General features: G+C 34.8%; 3 protein-coding genes across 7 annotated transcripts; all 3 read right to left on the bottom strand.

Annotated features, from left to right (window-relative positions):
• Nucleotides 1–103: 103 nt before the first annotated feature.
• On the bottom strand, nt 104–9,554 carry LOC140961935 (isoleucine--tRNA ligase, chloroplastic/mitochondrial). 3 transcript variants are annotated; one of them, XM_073420728.1, is made up of 22 exons: nt 9,352–9,554; nt 8,430–8,628; nt 8,129–8,297; nt 7,962–8,058; nt 7,605–7,674; nt 7,148–7,260; nt 6,690–6,758; nt 6,466–6,573; nt 6,159–6,306; nt 5,788–6,019; nt 5,150–5,436; nt 4,897–5,033; nt 4,589–4,736; nt 4,332–4,463; nt 3,590–3,718; nt 2,988–3,115; nt 2,751–2,912; nt 2,374–2,499; nt 1,954–2,027; nt 1,517–1,766; nt 1,214–1,393; nt 104–555 (listed from the first exon to the last, which is right to left on the bottom strand). In XM_073420728.1, the coding sequence occupies exons 1-22, from the start codon at nt 9,442–9,444 to the stop codon at nt 316–318; spliced, it is 3,291 nt and encodes a 1,096-aa protein (XP_073276829.1). In that variant the 5' UTR covers nt 9,445–9,554; the 3' UTR covers nt 104–315. The 3 variants fall into 3 exon arrangements, with proteins under 3 accessions (XP_073276829.1, XP_073276830.1, XP_073276831.1); XM_073420729.1 differs by having other exon boundaries at nt 7,962–8,063; nt 8,143–8,297; XM_073420730.1 differs by lacking the exons at nt 8,430–8,628; nt 9,352–9,554 and having other exon boundaries at nt 8,143–8,280.
• Nucleotides 9,555–11,511: 1,957 nt separating this feature from the next.
• LOC140961441 (kinesin-like protein KIN-13A) lies at nt 11,512–17,902 on the bottom strand. Of its 3 annotated transcripts, none has more exons than XM_073419952.1 (13): nt 17,794–17,902; nt 17,123–17,373; nt 16,376–16,597; nt 16,086–16,277; nt 15,846–15,950; nt 15,661–15,738; nt 15,309–15,390; nt 14,597–14,759; nt 14,014–14,343; nt 13,114–13,332; nt 12,431–13,034; nt 12,254–12,319; nt 11,512–12,046 (listed from the first exon to the last, which is right to left on the bottom strand). In XM_073419952.1, exons 2-13 carry the CDS (start codon nt 17,306–17,308, stop codon nt 11,864–11,866), a joined length of 2,430 nt encoding a protein of 809 aa, XP_073276053.1. In that variant the 5' UTR covers nt 17,309–17,373; nt 17,794–17,902; the 3' UTR covers nt 11,512–11,863. The 3 variants fall into 3 exon arrangements, with proteins under 3 accessions (XP_073276053.1, XP_073276052.1, XP_073276054.1); XM_073419951.1 differs by having other exon boundaries at nt 17,722–17,855; XM_073419953.1 differs by lacking the exon at nt 17,794–17,902 and adding an exon at nt 17,540–17,564.
• Nucleotides 17,903–19,064: 1,162 nt separating this feature from the next.
• LOC140961553 (translationally-controlled tumor protein homolog) lies at nt 19,065–21,531 on the bottom strand. Its single transcript, XM_073420153.1, has 5 exons — nt 21,362–21,531; nt 20,309–20,382; nt 20,046–20,174; nt 19,810–19,967; nt 19,065–19,389 (listed from the first exon to the last, which is right to left on the bottom strand). Exons 1-5 carry the CDS (start codon nt 21,387–21,389, stop codon nt 19,272–19,274), a joined length of 507 nt encoding a protein of 168 aa, XP_073276254.1. The 5' UTR covers nt 21,390–21,531; the 3' UTR covers nt 19,065–19,271.
• Between the last annotated feature and the right edge of the window lie 3,962 nt (nt 21,532–25,493).

Below are 25,493 nucleotides of genomic sequence, written 5' to 3'. Positions count from 1 at the left end.
CTTATGTTAAAAAAATTATACCTGAAAAAAATTGAGAATTTATTCGTTTTAAGGATACTGTTTTTTCACCTATGTCGTTATAGAAGGATTAAGAACCACCAACTACAAGGTCAAAATTTTTAATGCAATAAAGTTGGCTTTCTGTTCATAAAAAATTTCCAGGGCTCCTCCCAAGATGATGCAAAAATAAGCTTCAATGTGAAGCAAGTTCCACCATGGGTCGACGTTGTTGTTGTACCAGGCTACCAGCTTATTAATACGGTCAATTTGCTGGCCAATCTTGACCACGATGTTGTGCAGTTAACTTGAGATAGCTCAACTGGCTGCTGCCATAGCTGGTAATAGCTGACTTATAACGCTGTGGCATCGACCACAAAGCGATGGATGGCCATGGTACTCACCAACTTGAGGCGAAAAATTCCAGCATCTCTCACATTTTGAACCGTTAGCACGCGACACACCAATCCAAACTTTGTTCTTGCCTTCAATAAGATATTCTCCAGTGCACGGTATGTCTTCACTCGTTACATCAACCAAAGATGGACGAATCTCTACCTGCATATTCAGAACCAACGTACGACTCAATACTCAATTTCCTTGGTTAAGCTGAACTTACAATTAGTAAACATATTGTGAAAACCCTCGAGGTCAATTTTGAATCTTGATTATGTTTTACTGTTGATAACATCCATAACCCCAGAAGTTTGGTTTTCATACGGAACCATCTTTTTCTTTGAAAATTACTCGACCTCCAAGTTCCAACATATACTCTCATCAACCTCATCAACCTTGCCTTTTTTTCAATATACTCAGATGTAAACCACCATAAAGGGTGGAAATGTAAGCTTATGAAGAACTTGGTCAAACTTTATGTATATTTTTTTTGAAAATTCCAAGTTATGCTCCCTCAAATATAAAATCGCTACAATCTCTCTATCAAACCCTTGTAGAAAATCTTGTTCCACCCTTGATGGGATGACAATTTTCCAAATGGACTGAAACTAAGCCTAACTTCAAAAGGTAGACCTAATTTTCCTACTATGAACAAACTGATGTGCTGGAAAGGCAGCTGATTCTTATGTCTCCATATCTCCTATTGTGAGAGAATTAAGTTATTACTTTCCTACGACACATTGAGAAATACAATAATAGCAGAAAGAAAATTTAATGTGATTCTGTTATTTCGGGCTGATAAACGTTCAATCTGGTATACCTGAGATGTCAAGAATATGCGGTGCAGCCCATCAGCATCATTTTCAGATGCACACATGTCTATCAATCTTGTAACCATACTATTATCAGATGCATGGAGAGAAACCTTTGCCTCTAAACTCGAACCAATCATCTTTGCTGTACGAGCATTCTCCAGCACTTTGTTTACCTCCGTTCTCAGCTGTTAAAGGTAGCTTAAATTAGAACGAATACTGACATTTGGCATTTGTTGAAATGTCAATCTCAATGCTAAACTCTAGTGAACTATTGATGACATTTCCCAGGTTAAGCAATCACTAATCACCTCAAGAATCCTTCCCCAGAAAACTTCTTCTTCTTCTGGAAAATCGAGATATATATGGTTCAATACAGGCCATCTTAACTCAAAGACAGAACTTGCAACATGTCCATCTTCAGCAGCGAATTGAAACGGAAGATGCTGCCATACATCTTCCGCCAGATGTGGCAGAATTGGAGCAATGACCCTGACAACAGAAAGTAGATGTGCAGCAAGGACTGTTTGACAACTTCTCCTTGTAGCACTTGTGCTTCCACTGCAAGTATGAAAAATAAGGTCTATAATAAATTCAGAACCATGTCAGACAGATAGGAAGCCTTGTATGGGGCAAATCATCGAGTCAATGTCATTGGGAGTTACATAAGATTTGAAATGGCCGGACATATATATAAATGATAAAAGACTGCTAGGTCCAACCTATTGATGAAGCCCCCAATGCTTACCCAACATAAAGTCGATCTTTAGCAACGTCCAAGTAGAAATTTGAGAGATCGACTACCACAAACCGCTGAATGATCTGTAATTGTGATAAAAAAATGAAAGCAAACAGGAAAAACTTCAGAATATGTATCAAAAGTTCGTCTAAAAGGAGGTCCCATTTCAGAACCAATAAATTGATCATTTACTCTATCTATCTATTTATAAAGCTAAAACTCAAATCTGATCGAGAAATATAACCCCATTTTGCCACCTATTCTATTCTACCAATCACTTTCCAAACACAGCTTCAGTGTGAACGGCAAATATCACTCACATAAACCAAGTTCTCATTTCTCTACCAACACTTTTATTTTCTTCCATCCATCCATTCATATATGAATTTTACGGAATATAGTATATTAACACCCTTGGGAGAAATATACCTGAAAAATTTTGAAGAACTGATAATTGTCGTAGCTCTCTTGAATGTTCTTAACGACGCTTTCTAGTTGAAATAATGCATAACGATCGATCATTGGAAGTTCATTATGAGGAACAGCATAAATGGGCTGCAAAAAGTCAACAGATAAAAGGGGACAGACGAGAAGGTTTATGAGAAACAACTTGTAATCAGATATGTACAAACCAAATAACTAAGAAAGATTGAGAATATACTAAGAGTGAATAAGAAAAGAAGAAATTATGTTTGCGTAGATTAATGTAAAACAATTTTGCACCCTTCTAAAAAGAACTGTTCAATTTGATTATAAAAGCTATTTCGTGGCAGATATCTCAGGGTGACATCAATAGAATGGCTTACTTTCCAGTCATGCAGATTTCCCAAAAGAAATCGCAAGGTTCCTCTTAACTTCCTATATATGTCAGACATTTGACGAAGCACTGTAGTCCCAATTGTCACATCACTGGTATAATCAACACTTGAAACCCAGAGGCGAAGAACATCTGCACCAAAGGCAATGTCCTGTTTAAGAAAACAAAAAATATGTTATTCCAGAGTGGGTAAGATCTGCGAATATTTTCTAGCTGTCTGGTTTACCTTTGGGTCTTTCCCTCCTTCAATTACAGTTTTTGGATCAACTACATTTCCAAGAGATTTGCTCATCTTGAACCCTTTCTCATCAAGTACAAATCCATGTGTTAAAACACCACGATACGGAGCCTTTCCTGTAAACAATAAGACGAACATTTGACAGATCTTATCTCCAAAAAGAGATGATGAACATAAGTGTTATTGCATACTTTATGTGCCATTGTATGAATAAAGTCAATTGCATAGCAACCTTGCCGATGTTATATCCATAACTGAAGATCCATGCTGCCTTGCAAAATCTTATATGGGATTTTACTCAAGACACCTTAAATTCAAAAAGGAATTTCAAGGGACAAAAGGGAAGAACAGAATACAAGACCCTGACACCACTTATAAACCTTAAGAATTTCATCAGAGTACTCCCTATCTTCAAACAGTTTAGGCACTTAAATGCGCTAAAACCACTTCTTTTTATTAAACAGATTTTAAATCAGCATCTACCTTCGCTCCACCACATGATCAGGAAAAATAGAATGGAAAGGGAAAAATGGATTACAATTTGCTTTCAATAAGATATAACCTTGAAAAATGATTGAAGTACTTCTTACCATTAGTAGCAACACTTGTTAACAACGAACTCTGAAACCAACCACGATGCTGATCTGTACCTTCGAGATACAAATCTGCAGGATATCTAGCACCATTTCTTTTGCCCAGAACAGCAGCCCAAGAAGAGCCTGAAACATACCATGTGATTAGTGGCTCATTTCTGTAAAAGATGATTGTGAGGATTCTTTTATCAGTAGTAAAGGAAACTATATTGACATGAAAACCAAATTCTCGAGCTCAGAATTCAATAGACTATGCATACAATGTGATTATTGATTACTGAATCACTAACAAGAAACACTTGTCAATTCCAAAGTATAATAAATGTAATGACATGACACCACAAAATTTATAATGAGCTTGCATCTGGGTGCCAGAACAATGTAGCAACATGTAATTTCAGGATAAAAAAATGTGAAAGACTTTACCCATTTATATATGAAGGTTGATACTTGATACTAACTATAGCAATGATAAGGGGACATAATTTGGATAAAACTGTCTCTCACTTTGCGGAGTTCCATTAAATAAGTTCCATAAACCCCGAGGAAAGAACATTCCGTCCAACTCCCCACATAAATAACTTCACAAAAATTTATACTTAAAGAATAAGTGTTACATAGATGACAGACGATACATAGCTTATCGTAAAAATGTAAGTATTTAATTTATACACCTAAAAAATGTGAGCATGACTATCATATCAGTTCAAATTATTTTCAGTTCACTATCTAATAATACCTGAATCAAACCAAACATCCATTGTATCAGTCCCCTTTACATAGCTAGATGCTTCATTGCGATATTTTTCTGGAAGTAATTCCTCCACTGACATGTACCACCATGCATCACTTCCTTTTTGTGAAATTATAGCTGCTAAATAAAAGTTTGGGTCAAAATATCCTAAATAGAGAGGCAGAGATAAATGTAAAAGCTGAAGTAACTTCACGGATAACATTACGATTGGTGAATCACAATGAACAGAAAATGGATCTTACACTTAATATGATCAATAGTCTCTTTATTCATCAATGGCTCCTTTGAATCCACATGATAAAAAACAGGGATAGGTACACCCCAAGTCCTTTGCCGGGAAATACACCAATCAGAACGAACTGAAGTCATCGAAGAAATTCGGTTTTCTGCCTATTAAAACCACAAGGTTGATTTTATGACTGTGAAGCATGATATAAAATACTTAAGTTTAACGAGCATTTTTGCATAGGTCGAATTTCTTGACCTCTAAAGGATCATCCGTGGACAGTTTATCTTCTATGAAAATTAAAAATGATGACTGGTAAATTACCTGTGAGGGAATCCATGTTACTTGGTTAATTGCATCCATTGCAGCCGTTCGGAAACCTTCAACCGAGGCAAACCACTGTTCGGTTGCCCTGAATATTGTTGGCTTCTTCGTTCGCCAATCATAAGGATACTTGTGTTCTGCATTTTCTCAAAAAATAATAAGTTTCAACAAGCTCACAACAGTCGTTGCCCAGTAACATAGTCCGAAAAGAAAAAAAACTGAATCCTAATTCGAAGACTAGACTTTAACTTACTGTATGGCTCAACCATTATCAGCTTTGAGTTATTGCCCAAGTACTCGATAACAGCAGCATTACCACTGCCAAGCACATCAAGCCCTCTGAATCTTCCAGCTTCTTCAGTAAATATTCCTTCATCATCCACAGGGGAAAGCATGGGCAAATTATATTTAAGGCCGGTAACATAATCTTCTTGACCATGGCCAGGAGCAGTATGAACTAATCCCGTTCCTGACTCCGTAGTGATATAATCTCCACCAATGACAACTGGGCATTCTTCATTATCTATGGGATGGACATACCTAAAGTAACGATTGAAGGCTGAAGTTAGACATAACCACCAAACTTAGTCACCGCAATATTTTCCCTCGAGTTTTGTGTTTGAAAGTTGGAAGTTCACAAATAATTGTTGAGCACAAATATGGTATTTACTTAAAATGGTATTCAACTCCCATGTTTATAAACCTCTATTGATGTCGTAACACATGCTTCAAATTAATTTCTATGTATGGCCATCCCATACCACTACCTAATGCTGTTGGCCTTCCACCAGAATTATTTATAGAGGCAATCTGTGTGAAGAGCATGCAGCGGTGCTATTTAATATATTGAGAATCATTTAAAATACAGATTATTGTTATTCAAAAAATTACCTGCAGTTTTCAAGTTCTGCACCAGTGATTGTTGCATTTACTTCAAGCTTCACGCTCCATTTTGATTCTAGAGTTGGCACAAGGTCCAATGCAACAACTAGGAACTGCTTATCACGATTCTTCAAGACATTTCCAAATCTTTTTTCTTTATCTGCTGAAGACCTAGAATTGTCTCCAGAAGGGAAATGAACTTCAACAACAGCATATTGAAGCTTTGAATTGACTGCAACAGCTGAACAAAATAAAAATAATCACTCATAACCAATATATAACTTATATAATCATTAATACCAACAGAATAGCAAACATGGTACGTATATATGTAATATTTTGGAGCAGCATAGCCTAAGAGACAAATAGAAAAAGCTTACCAGCATTAGCAGGAATAGTCCATGGAGTTGTAGTCCAAATAGCTAAGCCCACATTAGGAAGGAAATCCTCAAGCATTTTACAAGAAGTGGGAGCACTGAGTAATGGGAAAATTGCATACATGCTCATTGATGTATGTCCCTCAGGATACTGCATAAATTTCAATATAACAGCAAATATAAATGCTAAAGTTTCTGCTTGAAACGCCACATGTTTTGATCATGCTGAGCATTTTAATCTGTAACTTATTGTGTGGAAGGTTCAGGACAATCACGAATGTTTGGAAACGAAAAGATATGTGATCCACACCTCCAATTCAGCTTCTGCTAGAGCAGTGCGGGATGAGGGACTCCAGTGGACAGGTTTTCTGCCTCTGTAGATATACCCTTTTAACACCATTTGGCCAAACACTTCAATCTTACATAATTCATATGAACCATGTAACAAGAAAAATTAGATTACTTAGGAAACAATAAGAACATGATGAGCTAAGGTATCCAAAAAGTTGTAAATGGAAGATGACTGAAGTTTACTTGAGCAGCCTCGTACTCGGGATCAAGAGTGAGATATGGATTATCCCAATCTGCCCAGACGCCATAGCGCTGCAACCAGTGTGAAAAACATTTGTCAAATACAAATTATCGGAGTCATACACTATTTACCAACAATGAAATAAAAATTTACCTTTATTAAAATAATTCGATAAAGAGTGACTTCACAATTTTCATTGATCCTTTTGTAATTAACCACTTAAAGGGGAAAAAACTAGTTGTACTAGAATTAGAAAACCTCTTTATTCGGTAGCCATAGTTGCCAAAATAAATTCACACAAGGAGATGTTTTTAATGGTCATCAGAAATGATTATGTGAATTAACACTTAAACTACAATACTAATTTTTAATTAATGGCAGAGCAAAAAATTTTCCGTCCATGATACAGGAAACTGAATTGGATCATTCCTTCTTGATCCCAAGAAATGAAAAATATAACCTTAAATGATATCATCTGAGTCTTGACAGTTGACTTTGCGAATTTGGCAGCCTTTGCCCTTAATTTTAGAGGTGTCAGTTCCTTTCTAGAATCTTGATCCAGTGACTGTAAAACTGCAACATTTCAACAAAATCCGTGATATCATCAACCCCACAAAAGATGTTAACTTTTTTTTATTCTTCACATGAATTAAGTGCATGCAAATGGCACTTACACAGCACTTAGATACAAAAAATAAAGGAACTGACTTCAGATCAACACTGCTACCATAAATAAGGTAACTGTTAAATTGTTATTTTTTAATTCCATTTGAACAGTTGTTCTTTACCACATACTGGAGTAAAGATGATCTATTCACACCTTTGGCAGGCATTTCAAGCAGTGAATCAGCTAATGAATTAAAACAATACCAAAGCCTTTTAGGTTCTTACAAACTAGGAAGATTCTTAACACTTGCCTTTCAATTCAATTGGTAAACCATGGCAATCCCAACCAGGTACAAAATGAACTTGAAAGTTCTGAAGAAGCTGCAACAACGATAATAAATTAGTCTTGCAAGCAGAAACTCTAATTCATGGTGTAAAACCTAGCCTATATTGATTCAAACGGGCCGACGAGGGAGTACTTTTGATTCATCATTTTCAACTTTAAGCCTCAACCTTGTCTTAATTTTTTGTTATATATCACGATCGACATGTTAATTATTTCGGACCAATTGATCAGAAAGAAATGAAATCTCACGCTTCATAGAATCAAATAATGCAAAGTAATATTTCTAATAAATAGGCATAATGCTCAAGTCCGCCATTTTTACCTTATACCGGTTGATTACATCCTTCAAAATCTTATTCATGGCATGTCCCATATGTAAATCACCATTTGCATAAGGAGGACCATCATGAAGCACAAAACTGCCCTGTCAAGATGATCAAAATTAGCCAAAATTCAATGAAAACAGAAAATTTAAGAATATCATTGAACCTGCAAGAACCAACCCCGTTATTCCTGCTGACAACCCTTCTAAACACCTGATTTTCTTCCCACATTTTCTGAATTTCAGGTTCCCTTACAACAGAATTTGCTCTTAACCCAAACGCAGTCTTGGGGAGATCAACTGTTTGCTTATACTTTCCATCTTCCTGCTTATCCCCTGGAAAACAATAAGCATATAACTACTTACAGACGCACAAGTAAGTTCAGTATCGTAAAAGGAATTAAACGCAATCAAAGAAAGGATATGTGCAGCAGAAACACATATCATATGAATTAGATTCTTGGCAACCTTCAGATTTTCCCTTCGCCGCCATGACAGGGCCACGCGATCTTCGCTTTGATGATGAGCTGTATTCTATACCAGAGCACGTAGAATAGCATGTGACGTCAAAGAGAGACAAGACTTTCACCGTTGAGCTGCTTCTGAAATGTAACAAGCTTAAAGCAGTGGTATTCCTTAGATATGAGCAATTTCTCAATGATAGAGCCTGAATAAAAAATAAGAAATATGGTAATTCTAATGAGCAGTATCCAGCAACAAGGCGTGAGCAAATTAGAAATACTAAATTAGTTGTTTGAACCATGGGATAACATCAGCCGCGTGTGTTGACATAAGAAATCTTGTTCCATTTAATCAAGGATTGAAACTCTTTCAAATATCGTAATCATTCATATCTACAACATAACCTTAATTTCCTAGAAGATTAAATCCCAGGAAAGAAGACGACTTTCCCTTCACTCCTTCCAATATTGTCTTTACGATACAATACTGACGCCCCAACATACCCCACCCCACCCCACCCCCCGGCTGCGCGCACACACGATTTTGGACCAAGGTCTTATATAACAGCAGAAGACCAAATGAATTATAAACAATTCGTCAAATACCCGGAAGTCATACAGCAGTAAAAATTCTCACCTACACTCAGTTCATCAGCAATAACTTCCAAAAGCTAAACTTGACAAGTCTCCGCCAATTTCATTGGCAATCCACATAAATCGAATTCGAAAAAGTTTTGATCTTTCGTGTATATTGCCTCATTTTTAAACAGACATCACTCCCAAACGACTTTCAAAAACTACCCCATTTGAAGTCTAAAACTTGACTACCAAGAAACGTAGCACTCAAGAAAATCATAAACAAACCCGAATACATCGTCAAATACTAGCGTACATACAATAAAAGTCTGCACGTAAGTAAGTGTCAGTACCTTGTAAGATGAACTCTGCGCAGCCATCACAGAAAGAGAATAGAAATTACCGGGAATCGAGAATTTAGTCAAGAGGGTCGACTCCATTTCCATTCATCTTTTTTATGAAGAATTTTCTTTTCCATCCATTGAAGAAATTTGAGGAGAAAAGATGGGATTCTGAATAAAATTTGATTTATTTATATATGTATGTATACTATCCTTATATTATGCAAGTTTGTCTTTGTGGATAAAGAGCCTTTCCTAGGCTTGTGTTGATGGAGCTGGAAATTTTCAATTTCAACCTTCTAGTTCATTATATTACATTTTCCCCCAACAAAATTTGAAACCTTATAATTTTGATTGACGCATTGCATCAGCATCCTCGATAAAAATTTAAAAAGAAAAAAGAAAAACCCATTGTTTAAAATTAATTACGCCTAAATCTCTGTATTTTTAAAAATCAGATATAAAATCTTTACAAAAATAAACATACTTAATTTTTCGACACGAGATTAACTCAGTCTAATTTTAAAAATGGAAAATATATTAATTTATTACAATTTTTAAGAGGTTTTATGGTTTTTAGACTTTTTACATGTGGTCTAGTGCAATTAGCCCCAATTTTGACACTATGTTTTATGTTTTTTCAATGTACTTGAATATGTTTGTTCATGTCTCTACATTAGTTACTAGTCTGATATAAAATTAGACAATATTTTTGAAGTATACCAAATAAATATATATTTAAAATAAAATAGTAATATTTGACAGGAGATGGTTGTAATTTCAAATATATTAAATTTTTTGAATAAAACATATTTATGATAGAATTTTTTTCCCATGTCAAACATTATGTTTTTATCGGTTTATAAAAATAAGTTTTGGAGATTTATATTTTGGGGGAATTTAATATCCTATTGAGACAAAAAGAAGAAGAAGAAGGTGTTTCAAACACCTATAATCAATCTGAACAATAGACTAATCAGAGTTGTATCTTTTTTGAGTTTCTTTTTCTTTTCTTTGAGATAAAGTTTAATAATTTTAATTTTTCATTGAGTTAATGAAATAATATTCTATAAACATGGCCAACTTTATATTTGACATAAAATAAAAAATGCCCATTTGGAGTAAGAAAAAATTAGTGAAGATTTTGATCTCGCAATGTGACTTTAGTATCAATGGATCATAAACAAGCATTCTGATGTTGGCTCAGAAAATAAGCTAAAAATATCAGCCCAATTCAAAATTTTGAACTCAATTATTTTGTATACACAACTGGACAAAAAGCTAGTTTTTACAAGAGTTTCAAACGTGCGTTTTCGTAGCTTGATTATGTATTTCCTATTCAAAATTTTGAATTCAATTATTTTGTAAACACAACTTGACACAAAGATAGTTTTTACAGGGACTTCAAACATGCGTTTTCGTAGTTTGATGCTGTATTTCTTAGATCCGATTTCATATTCGAAGAGGAACTACAGATTCAGATGATACAAGTTGATTTTTGTTATGATGAATTGATGAAATATTAGCAGGTTTAATAAATTTTGCGTTTTAATTTAAATGAAAGTAGTCGACTCCTTCGTAAGTTGTTTAATCGGGATACTATTACGTAAGGTCCTAAATTTCGAATGGATGACGGAGCATAAGGTTCATGAGTGGGATTATGAAAAATGATAATCTACAACTATTTTTAAATTTTAATTATTGTAAAATTTGATTGAAATGCTGAAGAATGCAATGATATTGAATATTAACATTCGCATTAAATGATGTCTTACAAATAAAATAGATTCATAAAGTAGGTGAGGTAAATAAAACAAACTCTAGTGTCCTACCATCTATTTCCAAAAATAAAATTTAGTAGTTACAATTAAAAAAGAAGGCTGAATTCCCATTTCTCACTAACAATGGACAATGTCCTAATGATATATCAAATGATCCAGTTTGATTTGGCCATGTGGGTTCGATGAAAACAATGGAATCCTATAGCCAAAATAAAATTGGGTAATCGGATCTAACATAAAAGCAAATACTTATGCTAACATCTCATTGAACATAAATGCTAGGGAAAGAAAGGACTAAAAATTGGAGAAAATGTAAAGCACAAATCGATTACTTTCGACCAATAAATCAATGCGTCTTTACAACGACTACATAACTGCAAGTGAAAGGACTAAAATTTCACACAATAGGCTCTTTATCAAAAGCTCAGAGTAAAGAACACAACAAATTATAAGAATAAGGAAGCGTTTCCGTGATCAGATCACTGTAATTCATATGGAAATGTTACAAACGTAATCGACAATTGGAAGATCATTCAAGTGATCCCCTGACAATATTTTTCTAGAACAATTTCTTCGCTTTTCCTTTCCGTTTCTTGTTTCTTCTGCTTCACAAATACATGCAGTACAAAGTGATTTGTATACATATTTGACAGTCAAGTAATATGTACCAAGTACAATAAAAAATTGCAAGGGAATTATGAACAGAACACGGGCGTGTTGCATTCATTGGCAAGTAAACAGCCTTAGCGGTGTACCCTCTTTCTGCTCAGTATTTCTTGCTCCTTTAGCCGATGTTGGAACCTAGCGAGACGAGCTTGAAGGCTGACCAAGCTAGCAGCTTTGCGTGAGAGTACAAAACTCAATTGAGTCACGTAGTTGTCAATATGGCTACCTGGTCGATCAACTTCTGCTAATAGTTTCATTTCCTGATGATTAAAAGGAAAAACGTGCCACACAAAAAAACACATCAACATGGAAATGGTTAAATTCCTTCCTTCGAATTTGTTGATTTATATTTACTTATTTAGCTGCTGAAATTTAAAACCATTCCGTCATTTGACATAAAAAGGGATTCATGAAAATTATTGTGAGTAGTAAAACAGAGAGAGAAAGAAGAACAAGTATCAACTTACTTCACGAGCTACCTCCATTGTATCTTCAATCTCTTTTCTATGGGCTACAATAAGGGCTTCTTCCTCCTACACAGAAAAATATTAGCTGCCTAATCATCAGCATATAATAAAAGTACTTTGATGAAATAAACCATATGACAGTTTTGGCATTTAGGAAGGATATTCTTCAAAAACAACCTCAAGTATTTCATTGATGCTATCATCAGGGGTTCGCTCGGGCACATACTGATTAGAACTGGTATTGGTTATAGCAGAATGATTAGCATTTTGTTGCTTATAACTACTGGCTGACGTATTCTGATATTCACTGCCTTTTTTTGTCTCAAGTCCTGGCCTTTCGAGCCTTTCATCCCGGTAAGCTTTTTGCCGAGGTGGAGACAATTTCTGCACCTTCGCTTCTTTCTCAACTGAATTTTGTGAATATCCAATTGAGTTCAACTTCTGACTGGTGGAAACCTTGAATGTACTTTTTATATCACGTCGCTCCTTTTCCAATCCACCAGCAGTGGCCGCTTTTTCCTCACGGTCATCAATGATACTATTTGAAGACAAGTTAGAGGGTTGTCTCTCATCTTCGGTCAAATAAGTGTAAGACGAAGTTTCCTTCTCTAAAACTCTTCTACCTGGATCCACTAATTTAGCTTCTTGCTGCTGCTCATAAAAATCCACTCTCTCATTGGAAACAGACAAAGTTGGAGCTGATGAAGATTCCTTGAGGCCAGATGGTAATGAATTAACCTGATCCTTCTTTGGGTTCCCAGTTTTGGAAAGACTTTTGACCCTGTCAGGCATTTGCCTTTTTCAAATAAAGCCACATAAAACCACACGAGGAATTAAACTTGGAAAGAAAACAATCTCACCGATCAGCATATCTCAAGGTATTGAGAGTATGCTCGCAGGAGCCAGCATTTGGAGAAATGCATGAGATCATAACAGTTCTCGAATTGCCAACAAAGGAGTCCCGGAGCACCTCAGTGAGTTTGCTTCCACGGAATGGGATGTGAATCTGGTCGTTGTCAAGAGCACGGATACACTCCTTTAGGGCCAGAAGAGACTTGTTTATTTCTGCCCCTTCAATCCTAACAAGAAAAATATCGTATGTAGTTGTAAGGTATATATGCCAATGGTATTATCAACCAAGAGAAAAGAGCTACAAACAGGACAAGACTAATTCAAGAAAGTAATAGAAGGTTCTTTTTAAAAAAAAGTAAAGATGGATTGGAAAATAAAGGAGATAACTAAAACTGTGCCAGCAAGAAACTGACGAGTACAGTGCAAGTCTCCAAAGGAACATTCTCCCTAAGACTATTAATCTTTACTGAAAGCCCACAAATCAACTTATACAAAAATACCATTTCCAATGGTTTCAAAAAGAATCCAAGTCCTTGTTTCTATTAACAGATGACCTATACGACAGAAACAAAATTCTTCTCAACGGTCAAGGGTGAAAATAAGAACCTCATCTCACTCATTGGCATTTGATCAGAGTATTTAAATATGAACTAAAAATTAGTTTATGGCTTCTGCAGAATTCAGTGAAAATCAGTGATGTGGTTAACATGAGGCACAAAATCTAAGGTTGCACAAACACCAGGAAATTGAAATAGCATCAAAAGCTTTGAAAGACATAAACAGTTAACATGTCTATAGATTGATTGAATTAGTCAATTGAAGAACCAATCAAACTGAAAAATTATTGCCTAGCCAAAACAAAGTAGAAATGCAAAAAAGCACAAACCATGGCCCAAGAAAATTAATACCGTGTTTGCCGGTCATTATCTGTGGTGTCCGCACCTCTCTCACTACCAGCAAGATCAATGAAAGAAATTTTGCCAACAACCTTCCCACTCCTGGATTCATCACCATCATTATTTCGCCTAGACTCTTTCACCTCATTATGCTTCTTCACAGCCAGTTGCAATATTGCATGAGATCTAGAAGATTCTTCATTAGCACCAGTGGAACCAGTACTTCTTGCAGCATTTCCTCTCTCAATATATTCTTTTACTAATTGGACATCTGATACTTCGAACTCCTGCAGTCCAACAATGCAAACTTGCTGTCTGCCATTTTCCCTCATACATAGTTTCCTACAAAAAAAATACCGCATCGGCACGGGAACAAATTTAAAATAAATGGACAAGTATGGGAATAATTGTTTGAACATTTGAGTTGGTAATGCGACTGGTGTTCAAGTTTAAGGTATGAAGTAGACAACAGGAAAAATAATTTTGGTTCCCTCAGATATGTTGAAGGTACTTGACAATTTCAAATGCAAGATTTTCAATATCAATTAATTCTGGGTTTTAAATGGAAATGAAAAGAAACAGTCAGAACATTAACTTTCTATCACTAAGAAGATCAAAAAGTTTCCCGCCATATATCTCAAAGTAGCTCAGCCACAGCTTGAATCTTTGATCGCGATATATAGGCAGACGCAGCAATCTAACAAGGTCCTGAACAGCTCTAAGAGGCAGTGGCTGCATGGTGTATGTTTTACCACTTCCTATGAGAAAAAGGACAAGTGATTAGCAATCTCACAGAATATAGACAATGAGACTGAAACCCAGTAACGCGCAACAAATCAGATGTGGACTAAAGTACAGCTACTCCTAAAATCCCCACCCTTCACCAGAATGCATTCAACCAGCAGGACTTAGGAATGCCATTGAAGGCGGTTCAGTTACACAAGTGGCTTACACCGTAAAAAGGAGTTCAAGAAAGGAACTTTGGATGCATTAAACATATTAAAAATTAAATGTAACTGAAATCAAATTAAATGAATAAACTAAATAATATTTTAATCGCACAGTGAGCCGTCAAGGGATCATCGAACGACGATACTATAGAAGTAAACCAAAATACATTTGCAGAGAATTACAGCAATGGATAACATATATAAAACACAAATAACATTCATAATTTTAAACATTAAACATAAAACTTCATGAGTTACAGATTGTTTACCATCAAGAATAAAAAATGGCCACTAGCAGGCGAGGCTTATCGTCTACCACTGAATCTATAGACCAATGATACAAAAAAAGAAACACACCTGTCTGGCCATATGCAAAACACGTGGCTTTGGTACTTTGAAAAATGGTGGGTATAATTGGCTCCACAGTTTCACGGTATACCTAATTAGAGAAAAAAATGCCTTCGATGAGAACAAACAAACCGAAATAAGGTAATATCAACAATAATGACTCCTTACCAAAGAAATGAAAGAATAAAAACACCACCACAACCAACCAATAGAAAAAGGAATTAAAAACAACTAATATGTGTCATTATAGTAAGACTTAACAATAAGGAAAATGGAAACCCAAATCTTAACTAGAAGTGGGTTGATATTCAACACAAATGTTTACCAGCATCAACTTTTAATCAGGGAACGCATTACTTACCTCGTCGTTTGTCACGAACTCGCCTAAAACTGCATCAAAACAGAACTCGTGCTTCTCCACATATGCAGTTAGGTCTACCTTCAAACCAATGCTCAAATGTAAATTCCTCGAGTCAGGCAAGAATAATAATTTATTCAACTCTGTTGACAATCAACCTCAACATCATAACATGCAAATTTTCAGACCTTTAATTTGGGTTCATGGACTGTTAAATAAGTATCACCAGACACAGTCACGACGTCATCCTCTTTGCGAGTGACTTCCTTCTTATTGAGAGGTCTTTTGCGCACCTGTGACAAAAAAGTACACCCATTTATATTATCCTATAGACTTGAGAATAACATCAACACAAATAACTTCCTATACGAAAAAATTTGGAGGCAATCCAGCTTGAGAAAGAGAATTCTGAAGGTTTTGCAACATACCACAACTTTAATCTTAGCAACATTACTTTCCCTTGTGGTGCATTCTTTTTCATTTGTAGGCAATACAGCAGGAGCCTCAGAATCTGTTTTGCCATGCTGCAGAATGCTGTCCATTCCATCGAAGTCACTATCATCGTCATTGGTCACAACAGGCATGAAAGGTGATGGCTCAAAAGGCTCCGAGATAACATTCTGAAAACAAATATTAAGTGATCATCCATGATCAGCACAGATGTTATAGCCCTCACAAGTACAATGTAACTCTCCAGAGTCGAAATTTAGTGACATACATCAGATAAAAGTTCCGTGTCATCAATCGAATGTAGATCCAAAAGGCCAGCTCCAAAATCTCCTCTGAATTCAGGAGAATTATATCCATCTGACGCCGCAAATGGACCTGAACTTTGGGCGCTAGGATTATAAGGCTCAGAAACAGTTTCACCATTGAAGTTCAGATTCCTCATTAATTTGAAAAGCCTCTGTTTCTCTTCCATAGACTGTGGTCCATAACCCTTAACAAAAACAACATTACACTCTACCCAATTGATGATGAATTCGAAATGCCAATATTCATAGAGAGCAACAAATAAACTACTTTCGCTCATCAAATCAAAAAGAAAAAAAGGCATCCAACAATACCCAAGAAAAACCGAAAACACTGCTGTTAAAAAGAGCATTGCTGAATGTTGAGATATAATTTTGGTAAAAACTCTAGACGAGAGATACAAGCTGCTATAAATACAAAATATACAAAATAAAGTACAAGCATTCAAGTGTAAGGAATTCTAAAGCTCTCTTCCAACATCTAATGTGACAAACACATACAAAGAGTGCCACTGATGCAAAACAGGTTAACCCATCAGAATCTCAGTCCCTGCTAATGAGAGTTGAATTTATTTTCCCACAAAAAAAGTTATAAATAATTCGCAGACTAACTTCAGATCAGACCAATTGCTATCACTGAAATTATACATCAGATACAACATGCACAACATCAACAGGGATGAAAGTGGATCCTATAGAAAAAAAATATTTACCTGCATGAGAAGGTTAGGGAGCAGGCGATGATCAACTGCATTGGATGCCATTGGAGAGGCAAGATGCTGCAAGCCTGCAGACTGGAGCCACCTTGACATCACGGCATCCCCAGCATCTCCACTGGACACCCCAGGTCCATTGGTCTCATACAGAGCAGCGGCCGCCGCTGAACTGTTCTGGTACATCTGGCCACCCACGTGGCGAACCGATCTCTTTTGTGGACCAATTTTTAAGATCTAATTCTTCCACGCTACAAGTAAAAAAGGGACAGGAAGAAATAATTCAACACAATAACCAGCCTGATATACACCATAAAAATAATCGATAAATCCCATCACTCCCAAACTTATTGTCAAAATGGACAAAAAGCATCACAGATTGACCAAATGGTGGTGAAGACGAAATTAACTACATACATACAACCGCCGTTTACACCAAATGAATATCTTGAATTCCAACTGATAATTTCTAGACTTGAATATCGCATAAATCGAAAATGCAACCCAAATTTCGTCGTAGAAAACAACCCATTCATTACAAGTTATCAACTTTTATGCAAGTACCATAACAGAAGCGTGAATAATTCGTGTGTGCATACCTGAATCAAAAAAAAGTATCGAGCATGGAATGAATATAGATCTGATAGTTAAAAAACCCTAAATATTTGCACCTGAATTTTTTTTGGGGATTCTCTGAGTGTGAAATTACCGCAAGTTCAATAAGGAAAGATAATTTATAGTAAACGTAATTTTTGTGTTGCTTACAACATTTTTGCATTTTATCAAAAATATTTTTGAACTAAAATTTTCATTTCCAAAGTTAAAAATATATATTGTTTTTTTTCAAATAAAATTTTTGGACGACAAAGCAGTTTATTTCTATTCAACAAAGTCAATTTTTATATAGTAGGTAGATGTTAACTGTTTTATAGAAAGATGTTTACATGAACATTTGAATTCAAAACAAAAAATATAGACGCTCTCACGATATTTGTTTTGAATTCAGACGTTCATATAAGAACTTCTTGAAAAATCAATTTTGTGAGGCGAATCCTCCTACTCTACTCGGATAAAAAATATCATTTTTTATCTCAAAAATATTATTGTTCATTCAAGTATGAACACAATCGACATGTCTCATAGATATAGATACGTAACACCGTATCACAAAAGATGTACTCTTCAAATGAATATCTTTTATAAAAATACATCAAGAATGTTATTCTCATACTTTCGATGTAACATAGATAAACAGAGTATTAATCACAATCGGTTCCATTATATCGCATTTGTGATTAGACCTTTCTCTTACTTATACAGACGAAAACAAAATGACTGATATCTTAACTGATGAGCAGAGATGGTAGGCTCATCAATAACTCAAATTTTTTAAACTCAATGACATTGGAAACATTACATTAAATACCAATAAATAAATATATATATAATTTTTGTTATTACTAACACATATTAAAATATTAATCGGTTTTCTTTATGACGAGGAAGCATTCAATTCCACGTACGTCGAGAAGATAAAAGATTTGAATTAAAGTCTCTGGCTGGCTTAAATTAACTCAATATTCCATGCTTTAATTCGACCCACTCACTCTCCATCTCCCATCAAGACTTCTTAGTTGGACTGACATCGACTCACTAACTCGAAATACATCACATTCCATTTTATAATGGAGAAAATACCAAGATTTTCATATCCGAGGCACCCAAATAATTAATATTTATGAGCAAGTAGTAATTTTATTTGGTATTTATATGAAAAATCGTTTTTAGGAGTGAAGAGTTGGAAATATTTTCAGCAGATATATACCATAACTTGGAGTCCTCGATTGGACCAAACCGATTTTCATCCAGGGATATACATACATATATACATACACCACTTGGTTCAAAAACGTTACATGTTCTACGAGGCGAATCATTCAAATCAAACAAGTAGTTTAAAACATTCATCAATCTAGTCAAAACTGGAATAAGTTACTTCATAAGTTGAATTTAGGATCCAAAAATAAAATGACCAACCAATTTAAAGTACTGAAACATCCCAAAAAAAAAAAGACCACAAAACACAAAAATAAAGACTAAGGCGATAGCTGAAACCACCACTTGCATGTTCTGATTGTTGTGGACCTTCTCAACACTTGACTTCCTTCAAACCATGGCCGAAGTACAAGAATGTTGGATTAGTGGCTCCATCCTTGTAGTAAGCAAACACAACGGTGCAGTCATCATGCATGCTCTCTCCGACGAAACTAACCAGGAAAAAAAATGTCATCCGTGATTAAAATCAAAATTCTTGGGTCAAAAAAGGAAGGGGTGGTAGAGCAGTTTGTATATGGAAGTACTTGAAGAAAGACTCTTAAAAGACGGTGATATTTTTGGATATAACTTCGAAAATATCGATTTCAGTATAAATAAAAGCTGACACATGAGCATCCAAAGCAACATTTGAAGCTTGCTTCTTGATTTCTACTTCTTTACGTGTGTTTTGGAGAATAAAAGCCCAACCAATCATCACTTTTAAAAAAACCAACATTTTTTTTAACAGAAGCGCTTTTTTTTATGCCAACAACTCCATCCAAATGCAATCTATGTCAAATAAGCCATGTCCCGATGACATTCAGGAACGAAAAAAATTCAGAAATAATGAATGAATTAAGGTTATTTCTTACAATTGGAGGTCTTTGAGCTTTCCAAGCAAGAACTTGGTTGCCCCCTCGATGTTCTTCTTGAACACCTCCAGTTCCTCCCCTTCGAGCTTGGCTGTCAACAGCTTAATGTACTTCTTCATATAGGCAATGAACTGCTTCTTGTCAAAAGCAGGTTGCTCCTGTAAAAGCATTACCATTAGACCAAATATTGAAACTCACAAAATATAATGTAAGAAATAAAGTATGAGATAACCAACCTGGAGCCTGAATGTGTCAACAATGTCGACTACTTTTACAGCTTGATCATCAACACCTTCTTCATCTTCGCCTCCTTCAGCTGACGGGTTTGCACCAATGTCTACATCAACTGCTCCCAAAGTAACCCACTGTAATTCACAGGTAAAAATGCAGTCAGTTCGAGTAAATAAGAAACAAATAAACCCCTTTCCAAAAGAAATTATCTGAAAGAATCCAAAAACATGATAATGAGGTGTAAATTGTAATGGGGAGAAAATCTAACCTTTCCCTCGACTTCCCAAAGAATCCCATTCTCGATTTCCTTGTACGGAAATGAGTCCGAGAGGAGTTCATCACCTGAGAAGTATGAACAGTATGCATCAATGGTAAACATCTTATCATACAAACAAGAAATCAAACACATAAATCAATAAGTTTTCAACAAGTCTCATGCATGCTGAAATAACTCAGATTTATAAACAAAATCAATAAGAATTGACAAATAAGGATAGATACACCACACAAAGTTATCACAAAGACCGCTATACTTTAAGAAAATAACATGATCTGGTAAAAGATATTTGGAAACTCGTCAACAATCTTTATCCCCAACAAGTTAATTTTCTTAAAGCTTTCTTCTGTAGCCACAAAAAAAAAAAGTTTGCTTTATAAAACGAACCCAATAAACAAATCAGAAACAGGATTATAAAAAAACAAAGTTCAAGCTATAAGCACACGAGACACCGCCAGGAAACAAAACTTCAATTCTTTTTTTTTTCCCTTCAGTAAGAAACAATCAATATGATGCATCATACAATGAATAAAAAATTTATCTTTCTCACCGTCACTCAAGTTGTTAACAAATAAAATTTACTCATCCAAAACAAACAGTTACTTAAATCATTAATCAAAATTCAACGCGAACGGTGGAACCAGCACCCATCAATTACTCAACAAAGAACATACAATAGTTTATCCTAAAGAGATATTAATAAATACGAATAGCCCACAAAAAAATACAAATAAAACAACCAAAAAGCTAAAAAAGATCCACACATGTCGAACAAAGATCGGATCTTTGAAACAAAAATAGTCGAATAAAGAACCATTGGTACAAAAAATAGATACTTAAACAAATCAACCAGAAGAACCCAGAGATCCAAAATCCAAACACATAATCGACATCAAAATCACGATTCATCAAAACCCTCTCGAGCCCACATAACAAAACACACAAACTCGAACACGGATCTATAAAAATCATTAAAAAAAACCAAGATAAATTAAATCGACACCCACAATTTCAGATTAAAAAATCGAATAAGAATCAAATCACCTGAAAGCTTATCTGTATAGACCAACATGACTGCAAGCTTTGCGCTCTCGTAGATTCCTCACACACGAAAGAGAAAGCAAGAGATCTGCAGAGAGAGCGAGAGAGGGATGAAATTGCTACAGAGAGGGAGTACTTATAGGAGCGAGGGTTTGGACGAAGAAGAGTCCAAATCGGAGAAGGAATCTTTTTTCCTTTATTGCCTAAAATAGACATGGTTTTCCCTTTTATTACGAATCTGCCCCTTCCCAATAATTTTAGTTTCCTCTCAGGAGTGGGCCGGGGAAATTTTAAACTTCATAATATTTTAATATAATAAATTAAACTATTTGGGTAAATACCAAATTAATTCAATTATTTTTTAAAATTTATACACAAAAAATTTAAATTTTTTTGGGTCACTCTGGCTTTCAAATTTGAGCTAGAATTTTAAGCTCTATAATTTTTTAATGTTTTAAATTGAACTGTTCGAATTAATATAAAATTAATCTAATTTTTTTTAAAATTAATACATAAAAAAATTTAAAATTTTTTGGTCCACCGAGCTACGAGTAGGTCTCTTGTGAGACGGTCTCACGAATCTTTATCTGTGAGACGGGTCAACCCTATCGATATTCACAATAAAAAATATTATTTTTTCATTGATAACCTAAATAAGATATCTGTCTCACAAAATACGATCTGTGAGACCGTCTCACACAAGTTTTTGCCCTTAGCTAAAGTCGGGTGGTAAACAAAGATAGCCGCCATGTTGACACAATATCATACCTGTGATTTTAGATGTCTAAGTCGAATATGAAAAACTTAGTTTCTAAATGATAAGTTATCATCTGTGTGTGGACATTTTTCAACTAATAATTACTGATGTTTTTATCAATACTTTCGTGATTTTCTGAATCATTAACAGTTAAGACAAACTAATTTTTTTATTCTCTTGATATTTATTTTTATGTTAAAACATTTTCGATAATATTAATATTATTTTCTTAATTCAATTATTTTATAACCAAATTTCAAATCAATTTTTTTTTATTATCGCTATCATTTATGTATGAATCAAGTTAGCAAACACTAATACTAATGAAATTCTAAATCCAAATCCAATTCCAATGTAAATTCTAAGTGCTTCAAAATTCAAATCCAAATCATATGAAAACCGAAATGAATGAAATTCAAATATGAATCCGAAGCCAAAGCCTATTTAAGCGATCTCGTTTTCTAGTTTTTGCCTCATCAAGAGCTCCTTTAAACTCACTCTGCCACATTCTCTCTCGAATATCTCACAAGAATCATGGTTTTTTTTATTATTAATTTTAAAATAAAAAATTATTTAAAAAATAATTCATTTTTTTTTACACAAATACTTTAATCTGTGCTTTGTAAGCATGGATACTCGTCCACGTGAGCATTATATGTGCTTGGTAACCACGTGGACGAGCATCTCTGCTTGGTCCATGTGACGTGGTCAAAACATCTCCACCCACCTCCCACCTTATCTCTTTCACCTCTCTCCTTCTTCTTCCTCCTTCCTTATTCTTTCACTCTTTATTTCTCTCTCGCGTTCGAAAATTCTCCCTTCCTCACCTGACAACCGTGAACTATCTTGAGCTCGTTTCTTGCCTTTGAACAAAGTTTAGAGACTTTTATTAAAGTAAATTATTTGTAACTAATTTTGACAACTCATTTCAGAATGACATATAATCGAGGTCCAGAAGATCCCAGTGTCCTCTATTTACAAGCGACACATATGTCATCTACAGTTTCTTCTGTAACCGTTGATGATATTGTCAAAGTAAAGATGTCAGACAATTCGATTTGGAAGTTATACACTGATTGGAAGTTATACACTGATAATTACATACACAATCGTGTACTTGCATACTTGAATCATATGGGTTTTTATGGAGTTTTTGAAACGTCTGCTATTCGTTTTATTTAAAAAGTATTAGATTTTTTTTTAAAACTTCACTCATTCACTTCGGCCGAATGTACCAATACCCTTAAAATATTTTTGACAATTTTTTAAAAACAAAACAACCAACTAATATTTGAAAATCAAAGGAAATAGTTTAAACACAAAACCAAACCTAAAAAGCAATAAATTTGAAAGTATAGCTCATACTAAAACCTTTCAAAAATATCTCAAAAGCATAAATAAACAGTCGTAAAATCTTTAACATAATCATAAACTTAAATGCAAAAAAGTAGAAGCGCTGGTCCTCAGGTCATGTGCACCTCCAGTCCAGTCAGATCAGACATCCAAGTTTCTCCATATGGTGCACGGTAATATTTAAAATTTATTGGGGTAATATCACGTATATCTCTTATAATTTTTTTGATATTTATTGTATTTGTTAAATTGCAGGTCGAAAATTGGATTTAGCTGCACACATTCGCCCACATATGTTGTAAGAATTATAAGGGATTCTTTAGATCATATGGATAATAATGATGTATTATTGAATGTTTAGTATTTTATTATGTTGAAATGAAGTTTAAAATTTTTTATTATTAAATGAATTTTAAATTTTAACCTTTATATTTTTTACAGTTCAATTGGATCGTTTACAAGAAGAATGTGTAGAGCCCAAAATCAGTACACGTAAAACCTATGCATTTATTTAATTTTAAAATGATTTTTGAGATGCATGATTTACGAAATTGCATTATTTAAATTATTTATGTTTATGTGATGCACGTTAAATATTTTCTTGAGTTTCATGTTTTAGGTGATTATTCGATGCTGGATCTAGGAAAAGAGACCGACAACGATTTTGACAATTTTAAAATATGGTATTTTACTTTAAGTTAAGAATGTGGTATTTTAAATGATTTATTAAGTTGTTAGCATTTTTAAAGCCTAATTTGTTATTAGGCGATTTTAAAGTTCAAAATTTTAAAAGATTATCTATGGTGTGTGTTATTTTAAGTAGGGATAAACTTTGTGAAAGTAATTAGTGGGCTAACATTTTTATTAGCATTTTAAATAGATATTTAAGCAATTTTATCCCCTCTAATCACCCTCACTCATGTAAATCACACAACACACTTGTACAATTCATTTCTTCTTTTTTTTTTTAAAAAAAAAGAAAAGTTAGGGTTCTTGTCTCTAGTAGTATCCGCCCATTTCCTGTGTAATTTCGCTTTGTTTTCTAAAAATATTTTCAACACAAAAAACGTAAATCTTTTTGATACCTTCGATTTGTTAGTAAATTCATAATATTTGGATGAGAAATGAGCGTGTTATGATCGTTTTCGTGGGACTGCTCAAACTGCGTTTTTTTAAAAATGCGTTCTTAATGTGTTCTTGAAGTTTTTGAGTTGCAGGCTTCTTTGGGCACCGTCGGGCTTGTGCTACTGCATTTAGATATGTTATGGGATGTATTTAGGTGTTATTTGGTGGTTCGTTTGGGTCGGGAATGGCTTGGGATGCAACAGATGTCGTAGGAAGCGAAACGATGTAAAATTACAGATTATTGTTGTATTGAAGTTGATTGTCGATGCTTGGAGACGTTTGGAGTGTTTGTACAGGTTTGAATCAATGTAATAGCATCCTAGGATGAGTCTCGAGGTGTTGGTTCATGGTCCCTAGGCTTGGATTGGAAGAATGAATCAATAAGTTAGTGAATTTTCGCGAGTTTGCAAGTTCAGAGGCTACCCGGACCCCTTCCTTTTTCCTTCAAAAACATGAAATTCCAGTGCCTATCCGGACCCCTACTCGAACCCTTACACGGGGTCCATGTACCCTTTTTTTTTTTAAAAAAAAATTAAATTTTTTTTCTTATAGATTGTGTTGGGGTTTGATGTCATGATTTAGTACGATGATTAAACGAGGTCGAGTCCCGAGAGATTTAGAACTTCATAATGAAATTTTTCATTTTTGGGTGTGAACATGTAACGCCCCAGATTCGACGACTGTCCTCACTATACCAAGACGAGTCTTTCCAGCGTGCTTATGTCCTCACTCACACACACCCTGGGAAACTTCCCAGGAGGTCACCTATCCCAAAATTGCCCCAAGTCAAACACGCTTAACTTTGGAGTTCTTATATGATGAGCTACTGAAAAGAAGATGCACCTTCGTGATATGAGTAGTACAAATCAAATCTTTTAAGCCCTCTTTAACTGTACAGTC

Source organism: Primulina huaijiensis, chromosome 16 (assembly GCF_012295235.1).
Source record: "Primulina huaijiensis isolate GDHJ02 chromosome 16, ASM1229523v2, whole genome shotgun sequence".
NCBI lineage: Eukaryota > Viridiplantae > Streptophyta > Magnoliopsida > Lamiales > Gesneriaceae > Primulina > Primulina huaijiensis.
The sequence above is the reverse complement of the archived record's forward strand: the minus strand, read 5'-3'. Positions and strand labels throughout refer to the sequence as shown.